Raw genomic sequence first — 9,566 nt, forward strand, 5'->3', positions numbered from 1 at the left:
ATGGTGGTGGTTCTACAAGTTGGTTGTTTTTGCTTCATCATCTATGATCTATCTAACCTTTCAGTTTATTTAGTTTGAAGAATCAATGGGATTATGTTTATGGGATCATAACTTGGAATTTGAAAGGTAATCAATAATCCCCCTCCCTAGTATCACACGAGGCAGGAACATACTTTTGACCCCCAAATAAAACAGTACACCAAAGCAGAGCCGGTTGTCCCAAGGAATGCATCCTTGGGAGTTCGAACTAAACCAACCCCTTGGGGTTTTGTCCAAGTATAAGATAAACTATCCCTCTTTGACAAAAGAAAAATACGATAAAGCACCATTTCCTAATTGAAATGACACACGAATAAAGGTCACGAACCAAAACGATACATGGTTGTTTAGATATGGGATAAATACCCTTTAGTGATGATACCAAGGTGTTCAAGTACGAGATACATAACCATTTTAATGAAGGGTTAACTTATATTTTGATTCCTTAGTAAGGGCAAGATTTGTTATGTAGAGAAATAATACATATACCTAGCATACGAATTCAGATGAATTTCACCAAATAAATAAGGCTTTTTAGCTAAAATGGTACCTAAGATTTTCATAACACGTAAATTTGGTCCCTGATATTTAAAACCAATAGAAGTGGTCCCAGAGATTGTCTATCATATATTATTTTGGTCATTCCATTAAAAAACTCTGTTAGGTGGTCCCTGAGCTTTTTAATGAAAGAACCAAAATGATGAATGGTGGACAATCTCAAAGACCCAAGTGATGTGTTATGCAACTCTCAGGGATCAAAATTATGTGTGATGCAAATCTCTGGGACCAAAGTTATGTGTTATACCCTTAACTTAACGGAGTTTTTTAATAGAATGACCAAAATAATGGATGGTAGACAATCTCAGAAATCACTTCTATTGATTTTAAATCTCAACCATTTTAACTAAAAAGCCGATAAATAATACTTGTACAGAAAGCATCAAGAGTTGAGTTAGGCATTGGTGGGCTTAGAGTTCAGTCCAGTTCAAACAGTACACAGCCTGAGCCTGCGGTCCATAACAACCAATTTGATACAGGATTTCATCTCCTAGGCTTTATCAAAAATGGCAGCTAAAGTTAATCACAGGGTGTAAAGCTTTGAACATATAACGAGTCTATCTATAACTGTAAGAAAGAGGAGATCATACGAAAAGTGCAGCCGATATTTTCGCACTGAAGCTTCCTACGGAATAATCTAATGAGTGAACTGCAACTTGCCTTTGCAAAACTAACTTGCTCTGCAAGAAGAAATGTTCAAGGGCTAATTGATTCTTCTTCTGTTTTGTGTTTGTTTTGTTTTGTGTTTCAAATAATTTGGGACATATTGAGGGGACAAATTCCAAAACACAACAGAATTTCACTGAAAAGTGAATCTTTCTTCCTTTCATATTATGAAGGCAATAATCTTGAATGTTTGACAAAAGAAGAACAATTTTAAAAGAGAAAGAAAGAAAGAACGAAAACTCACGAAATTGATAATTCCCATCGTAAGGGCTTGCTGGCTCTGTATAAGCTTCAATTGACATGGAGTAGTACTATCAATGGAAGCCTGAAAGGTGAGAGTGGAAGGAAAGACTCATCAGAAGGAAGAGAATCCTGCAATTTGTCGAAACTTCTCATACGAGACCCAGAACACGAATTGCCAAGGACCGAGCCTTGCCCATGTAGGAAAGAACCCCTTCCACAGCGCTCTTAAACCTTCAACTTTGACAGTCTTCACCAGACAATCATACGAATTGTTGTACATAATCTTCCCTTTCTTGCTCCTCGATTGATTCATCATTCTCGTCTTTACCACGTCAGCTGGACAACTCAAAGCAGTTGCCGAAAGGCCTGACATGATCGACGCCAAAGTGTGAGCGTATATGTTGTCTTCAGAAATCCGATTCTCGATCACAAAACGTTTTGCCTGATCATAACAAGCCAATTCTCCCATGTTCACCAAGAATGCTCTTTGGACATTAGGGAAAACCCCTTTCCAAAGTCCCCCAACGCCTTCTGCTCGTACAATCTTGTTCAAAGCATCGAAACACCCCGAATACCGAGGCTGCATACCTTGGGCAACCGTCCGACCGTCTGCTTGCATCCTTACCTTAACAAGATCTGCAGGGCTTGCTACCAACTGCACTACTAGCAGTAAACACAAGCATATCATACTTCCGAAGCAAATGCAGAATTTAAAACAATTATTGCACCATTTGATTGGCAAGGAATTGCACAGCTAGAACAATCATGTCGAAAAAGCTTGTGCTTTTCAGTAGGGCTTTTGTATGTACAAAAACTAAAGTCGCAAGCTTCATTTTTCTTAATGGTCCACCGCAAAAAGCTTGGAATTTTTTTTTTTTTTTCCTTTACATAATTTTATGAATTTTCCAAATTCCCAAATCCAAATAACTTATCAAAATTATAAATTCCAAAAAAAAAAATTGAAAACCCAACATGTTAAGCACAACTAGAAAGCAAGTTACCTGAGCAACGACGCCGGAGATTCCACCGGAGAGAGCTTTGGCGGGGAGAGAGAGGGACCCACCGTCGCTCTTCAGCGAGTTTCTGAGCTGCTCGTACCCGACGATCCGAATCGGTGTGTAGAAGAGGTGTCTGAGAATCGCCGGTGACAAGCCCTTGTACAATCCCACCGGACCTTGCTCCCGCACGATTTCCAAGGCGACCCTGAACGCGTTGGTACGCCGGGTTGACCCAACCGACACCGACTCGCCGTGCAGCTGAAGCCTCGTCTTCGTCAGGTCGACCGGAAATGTTGTCGTCTCCGCCACCATGGCCGAGACCGACGCCAGTAATATTTTCCTGTACGCTCCGGGGTCTTCGCTCTGTTTCATCGTCGACGAGCAAAAGCTTGGAAATTGAATCAGTAAAGTTGCTATAATCCAGTCGCTGTAAACGACATCCCTTTCCAAAAACGACAGCGTGTTCTGTATGTCGTTTATTTACCATCTGAACTCCGAAGTTTTAACTCTCTGCAGCGCGTAAGGGTTTCCAGTTTCGAGCTTCCGCGGCTTCTGCAATGGCGGATTCGATTTCATCAGTCTGTAACCTAGCGGTTCTCGACAGGCTCAGCGACGACTCCATCAACGAAATCTTCGAAAGCTACAGCGGCTTCTGCGCCGCAACAGACACCCTTCTGACCGGTGCCGGCGACCTCTCCGCCGGTCAGCAGATCGTATCTCACGTGCACGGCCTCTGCAAGCACGGGCTCGAGTCCCTCCTCCGCGACTACTTCCTCGGCGCTCTCGAGCGAACCTTCGAGAAAAATGGCGCCTTGAAATTTTGGCGGCATTTCGAGGAGTACGACGGCGACGGTTCGATCGAGGAGGAAGTGTTCTACAACGCTCTGGAAGAAATAGCAATGGAAAAGCAGTACCAGGAGAAGTGCTTATTGATTCTGGTTCACGCTTTGCAGTCTTACAACCAAGGGAGCCATGATTCTGATGATTATAGAGCGGAGCTTTTTGCTAAGTACCAGTTATCAGTGTCTTCGGTTCTTATGGCAACTCTCCCTCGACATTTTCCAGGTACCGAAAAGTTCATAAAAATCTCGACTTTGATCGATTTACATTTCCCGTTTTCTAATTTGGTTCTGCAATTACTGCAATTTTTTTTATGCCTCAAATTTTCTGAATTCTAGAGGTACTCCACTGGTATTTTAAGGGAAGGTTGGAGGAACTGAGTACTATAATGGGCGGGGAATTCCCGCGTGACCACGATGAGGATGATGGTGCAGATGATATGGATGTGGATGACAAATGCAAAGTCTCATACAGGAGTGGACAGATGGAGATTGATGAGTGCTATCCCCAAGGCAGGTTCTTGGACAACAATAAATTGGTGAACAACATTGGGAAGGTTGTTCGCGATCTTAGAAGTCTTGGGTTTACATCTATGGCTGAAGATGCCTATGCCTCTGCTATATTTTTGTTTCTAAAGGTGATCACAGTCTCTGCTGTTTTTTTCATCTATTACATTTTACTTTTTATTTCAATTGTCTTTCTAACTTCAAATTGTCTTGTTTGAGTGGCAGGCCAAAGTTCATGATCTTGCTGGTGATGATTACCGGGTTTCTTTTTTGGAGTCCATTAAGCGGTGGATACAGGTTGCTTTCGCGTGCTTGTGCTTTCTTTCCATGTTGTTGTAGAGTTGTGAAGCCACAATTATGTCGCACATTAATGGTTTAATCGTACGTTAAGGCTTTACTTTATGTTTTCAAAGTGCGAAGTTTTCTTTTATCATTCCAATGTGTATTTTTGCAGGCGGTGCCTCTTCAGTTCTTGCATGCTCTTCTTGCTTATCTTGGTGACACTGTTAGTTATGATAGTGCTTCATCTGGTCTCAAGTCACCTTTGGCTTCATGCCCTTCTACATTTTATCCTGGAATCGACATTCCATCAGAAGGACTTGTTAGATGGAAGTTGCGACTTGAGTATTTTGCTTATGAAACTTTGCAAGATTTAAGAATAGCCAAGTTATTTGAGATTATTGTGGATTATCCTGACAGGTATGTGCTTTTCTTAACTTGGGGTTCCCTTGCTTTCCAGTTGTTGAAGTCCACCATGATATTTAACCGGTTAAGGAGGGGGAATTCAGTAGCTTTTACAAGCTGTATTGTGGCTGACCATGACCACTTTATGTCTTTTTGGGGTTTTTCAGCTCTCCTGCGATTGAAGATTTGAAACAATGTCTTGAATACACTGGACAGCATTCTAAGCTGGTTGAGTCATTTATCACTGCACTGCGTTATCGTTTACTTACTGCAGGTGCCTCAACCAATGACATTTTGCATCAATATGTTTCCACGATTAAAGCACTCCGGACTATAGATCCAGCAGGTGTTTTCCTCGAATCAGTTGGCGAACCAATAAGGGACTATTTGAGGGGAAGGAAAGACACCATAAAGTGCATTGTGACCATGCTTACAGATGGCACGGGTGGGAATTCAAATGTGTCTGGAAACACTGGGGATAGCCTTCTTGAAGAGTTAAACAGAGACGAAGAAAATCAAGAGAACACTGGTCTTGATGACGATTTCCACACTGATGACAAGCAAGCATGGATAAATGCGTTGCGGTATGTGCATGGAAGGCTATAGTTGAAGATTCAAGTGTAATTTAATTGCTTTCAAATTTTGGCGCTTACTGTATATAGATGATGTAATTTCTGAGTGATTCTGCCATTTCAGCTGGGAGCCTGACCCTGTAGAAGCTGATCCCTTGAAGGGTAGCAGGAACCGAAGGAAGGTTGATATACTTGGGATGATTGTTGGCATAATTGGTTCAAAAGATCAACTCGTTAATGAGTACCGTGTTATGCTGGCTGAAAAGCTTCTCAATAAATCTGATTATGACATTGATACAGAGATACGTACTCTTGAGCTCCTCAAGGCAAGTGCTTCTTTTAATTATTATTTAAACTTGTGGTTTCTTTGTTTAATTGGGTCTGCTGGATGAAGTTAGGATTTATTTATGTTGTGTTTATACTGTCTATTTTAATGTGTAATCATTCTTCAGATACATTTTGGAGAGAGCAGCATGCAGAAATGCGAGATTATGCTGAATGATCTGATTGATTCTAAGAGGACTAACAGCAATATTAAAGCAACCATAAGTCAGCCATCTCAAACGGGTATCTTTCAAATTTTATGTTTCCCCCATGAATCATGGCTTTGGGACTTCACCAGTTATTTTGTTTGATTCCGCTAACTTGGGTTGATGTCTTAGGCACTGATCTGGGAGATAAAGGGGTGTCCATGGATAATTTTGATGCTACAATCATCTCTTCAAATTTCTGGCCTCAAATCCAGGTAATGAATTGTTTCCTCTGGTAATATCATTTATTTTGAAGTTTTTGATAGAAGGAAAAGATCTTGGATCATGGATTTGCATGCTCCTAATTTGAAGTATCTTTATATAAATTTCAGGATGAGTCCCTCAATGTACCTGGGCCTGTTGACCAACTACTATCTGATTATGCAAAGAGGTTTAATGAAATCAAGACACCCCGTAAACTATTATGGAAGAAAAGTCTTGGTACTGTCAAGGTACAGTGCTTGCACAACGTCATCTCAAGCCCTTTCTATTAGGAGTTTTTTGACCTGCTTACTTTTTCTTTATTCCCTTGAATCACTTAATCTACGTTAACATGTATGGTGGTTGGTGCTGTTTTAGTTGGAGTTGCAATTTGACGATAGAGCAGTGCAATTCATGGTTGCTCCCATACAAGCAGCAATTATAATGCAATTTCAAGATCAGACGAGGTATCATCAGAAATATCTTAATACACTTTATTATTCGTTACCTATTTTTTGCTATATTTATATTTTCTACCTTCAGCTGGACCTCTAAGGATCTTGCAGCTGCAATTGGGGTTCCAGTAGACATACTTAATCGCAGGATAAATTTCTGGATCAGCAAGGTATGCTTGATAAACTCATACTTTCATGTTTCATGATGTGCTTCTCGTCATTCAGTACATAAATAGATAAAGAGTATTCGAAACTTTGGATTCAGCACCAGCGGTTAGTTTATATGGATCCTCACCTGTTTTAATTGAAGTTTTGAGATTTCGAAGTCAAGAAGAAGGCTCATGCACTCGTCTCTTTTTTCCTATAAAGGGAATTCTTGCAGAATCACCCAGGGCAGACTCTGAAGACCACATGTTTACACTAATGGAAGGCATGGTTGACGCCGGTAAAAATGGTGGTAACAATGGGAGCATTGAGGATCTTGTAGTTGGTGATGAGGAGGGAGAGAGCTCTGTGGCTTCGGTAGAGGATCAACTGCGCAAGGAAATGACTGTGTATGAGGTATGTGATGTCTTCGAGATTTTCCAATCTTGCTTTCAGTAATGTAAATCTGTAGGTACGAGGGTAAGGGGGCAAAATTGCCGCTCGTGACACTATTTGCCAGATAGTGCTGGATAATTGTGTCAAGTATTGATCTCGCTCATGTAAACCGTTAAACGCATGATGCCTTTCTGTTCCCAGCTTTTGAAACGGTATTTGGTTTGTTGCAGAAATTTATCTTGGGGATGCTCACAAACTTCGGAAGCATGGCATTAGATCGAATTCATAATACTCTCAAGGTAAGGATGATTTCAACATTCCCCGTGATATTTAGTTTCTGCAAAGCTGTTTTTAATGTATCTCCATACACTTTCCTACAGATGTTCTGTATAGCGGATCCACCTTACGACAAAACTCTCCAGCAGCTACAGAGTTTCTTATCGGGTCTGGTCTCCGAAGAGAAGTTAGAAGTAAGAGATGGAATGTACGTTTTGAAAAAGTAATTACTAAACAGATTTGCAATGTATTCTTTAGGACCCTAATCATTTGGTAAATTTATAGAGCTTGGCAAAATACGTCGGCTTCATTTCGTACACAATGCGTTGTTTTCCGTTTTGGTCTCTCTAAGATCTTTTCGTAATCTTTTAAATTAGGTTCATTGAATCCTCTACATTAGGTTCATTATGTGAGAGATTTATCGGCGTGCATTCGGAGATTTATCGTATTGAATATATACATTCTATATCTGTGACAATCTCCACGATGTCGTTCTGCTTTATTTACTGGCCATATCTTACGACCTCGTCAAGATCGACATATCCGTTTAACGTTACAAAAAATGCAGAAAAAGAAAAGGCAGTGTGTTGGATCAAAAAAACAAAAAAAAAGAAATAAACAGAAAAGAAAAGGCAATGTGACCGTTACATGTAATCCCAAATTCAAAATCTACAGGGAACCGAAACCCTCATTAACCCCAACAGAATCGAAAATTCAGAGATGAGAGAAGAAACCAAGCAGCAAGATCAGCTAGCAATGGTGGCGGCAGAAGAGCAATTGCAGCAGCTCCGATCCAAAGCCACGGAGCTCCTCCTCCGTGAAGAATGGCAGGAGTCCGTACAAGCATACTCTCACTTCATCACCCTCTGCCGATCTCACATCTCAAACACCCTTCAAAACCCCGACCCAGATCATCTCCCCAAGCTCCGAAAATCTCTCTGCCTAGCCCTCTCGAACCGTGCAGAAGCACGATCCAGACTCCGAGATTTTGCAGAAGCCTTGAGGGATTGCGATCGGGCATTGGAAATCGAGAGGGCCCATTTCAAGACTCTTGTCTGCAAAGGTAAGATCTTGCTGAATCTGAACAGGTATTCGATGGCGCTGGACTGCTTTCGAACAGCTCAGCTCGACCCACAGGCCAATGGGAGCTCCGTGGACCTCGATGGGTACTTGCAGAAGTCCAAGAAGCTCGAGCTGATGTCGAGAACTGGAGCTTTTGATCTCTCTGAATGGGTTGTTAATGGGTTTTGCGGGAAGCCTCTGGAACCAGCTGAGTACATTGGTGCAGTGCAGATCAAGAAATCAGAGATTAGAGGGCGTGGACTGTTTGCGACGAAGAACATTGATGCCGGAACTTTGGTGTTGGTTGTGAAAGCTGTTGCCACAGAGAGGGGGATTTTGCCCGGTCAAGAATTGGATGAGAATGCTCAATTGGTCATGTGGAAGAACTTCACCGAAAAAGTTATGGATTCCGTGGCTAAATGTTCGAGAATCTGCGATTTGATTAGTACATTGTCGAGTGGGGAAGATGAGGATGAGCTTGAGGTCCCTGAGATCAATCGCTTTAAGCCCGAGGCGGAGCACAATGGCGGCTGCCATAATGAGAATGAGCTTGATGCGAGCAGGATTTTGAGCATCTTGGATGTCAATTCACTTGTTGAGGGTGCAATTTCTTCCAAGATTTTGGGGAAGAACAGCGATTACTACGGTGTTGGGCTGTGGGTGCTGGCTTCATTCATCAACCATTCATGTGTTCCGAATGCAAGACGTATGCATATAGGAGATTATGTAATGGTCCATGCTTCTAGAGATGTCAAGGCCGGAGAGGAGATAACATTCACATATTTTGATGTGCTTTCGCCGTTGGAAAAGCGCAACGAAAGTTGCAAGACATGGGGTTTCAGATGTAACTGCAACAGGTGCAAGTTCGAGGAGAAACTGTATTCTAGAGAAGACGTGAGAGAGATTGAGATGGGTCTCGAAAGAAGAATGGAGGCCGGCGCTGCGGTTTATAAGCTGGAGGAAGGCATGAGGAGGTGGATGGTGAAGGAAAGGGAGAAGGGGTACTTGAGAGCATCGTTTTGGGATGCATGCTCTCAGGTTTATGGCACAGAGAAATCGGCAAAAGGGTGGGGAAGACGCATACCACCGCTAGAGACAGTGGTTGATAGCGTCGTGGAAGCGGTGGGAAGCGACGAGAGCGCGTTGAAGATGGTGGCGGAGAAGTTGAAGAGAGGTGGTGGAGGAATGTTGGAAATGGAGAGAGCTTTGAAGTTGGGAAGAGGGGTGTACGGGAAAGTAGTGAAAAAGCAAGCAATGAAGAGCCTTGTTGGTTTAGGCATTCCTTAATCAATGCTATTAACTAATAGCTTAGATTTATATTTTCTTGTATTAGCCAATAATCCACTGATGAGCTGATTTTTTGTTCAACCAACGGAATATATTACGCAGTTTTTTT

At 41.9% G+C, this 9,566-nt stretch overlaps 3 protein-coding genes across 5 annotated transcripts; 2 read left to right on the forward strand and 1 right to left on the reverse strand.

Annotated features, from left to right (window-relative positions):
* Nucleotides 1-1,394: 1,394 nt before the first annotated feature.
* On the reverse strand, nt 1,395-2,991 carry UCP3 (Mitochondrial substrate carrier family protein). 2 transcript variants are annotated; one of them, XM_088687768.1, is made up of 2 exons: nt 2,508-2,991; nt 1,395-2,166 (listed from the first exon to the last, which is right to left on the reverse strand). In XM_088687768.1, exons 1-2 carry the CDS (start codon nt 2,989-2,991, stop codon nt 1,619-1,621), a joined length of 1,032 nt encoding a protein of 343 aa, XP_088543894.1. In that variant the 3' UTR covers nt 1,395-1,618. The 2 variants fall into 2 exon arrangements, with proteins under 2 accessions (XP_088543894.1, XP_068327280.1); XM_068471179.2 differs by having other exon boundaries at nt 1,395-2,161; nt 2,508-2,876.
* Nucleotides 2,992-3,061: 70 nt separating this feature from the next.
* On the forward strand, nt 3,062-7,430 carry APC2 (anaphase-promoting complex/cyclosome 2). Of its 2 annotated transcripts, none has more exons than XM_068471178.2 (14): nt 3,062-3,569; nt 3,683-3,981; nt 4,076-4,147; nt 4,305-4,549; nt 4,702-5,118; nt 5,231-5,432; nt 5,559-5,673; nt 5,769-5,851; nt 5,969-6,088; nt 6,216-6,304; nt 6,381-6,462; nt 6,662-6,853; nt 7,063-7,131; nt 7,213-7,430. In XM_068471178.2, the coding sequence occupies exons 1-14, from the start codon at nt 3,062-3,064 to the stop codon at nt 7,333-7,335; spliced, it is 2,616 nt and encodes an 871-aa protein (XP_068327279.1). In that variant the 3' UTR covers nt 7,336-7,430. The 2 variants fall into 2 exon arrangements, with proteins under 2 accessions (XP_068327279.1, XP_088543893.1); XM_088687767.1 differs by having other exon boundaries at nt 3,092-3,569; nt 3,706-3,981.
* Nucleotides 7,431-7,531: 101 nt separating this feature from the next.
* On the forward strand, nt 7,532-9,566 carry LOC137730808 (methyltransferase FGSG_00040-like). The gene has a single exon (XM_068469782.2). It carries the CDS (start codon nt 7,829-7,831, stop codon nt 9,455-9,457), a length of 1,629 nt encoding a protein of 542 aa, XP_068325883.1. The 5' UTR covers nt 7,532-7,828; the 3' UTR covers nt 9,458-9,566.

This window comes from Pyrus communis, chromosome 16, assembly GCF_041283825.1.
Source record: "Pyrus communis isolate YQ-2024b chromosome 16, ASM4128382v1, whole genome shotgun sequence".
NCBI lineage: Eukaryota > Viridiplantae > Streptophyta > Magnoliopsida > Rosales > Rosaceae > Pyrus > Pyrus communis.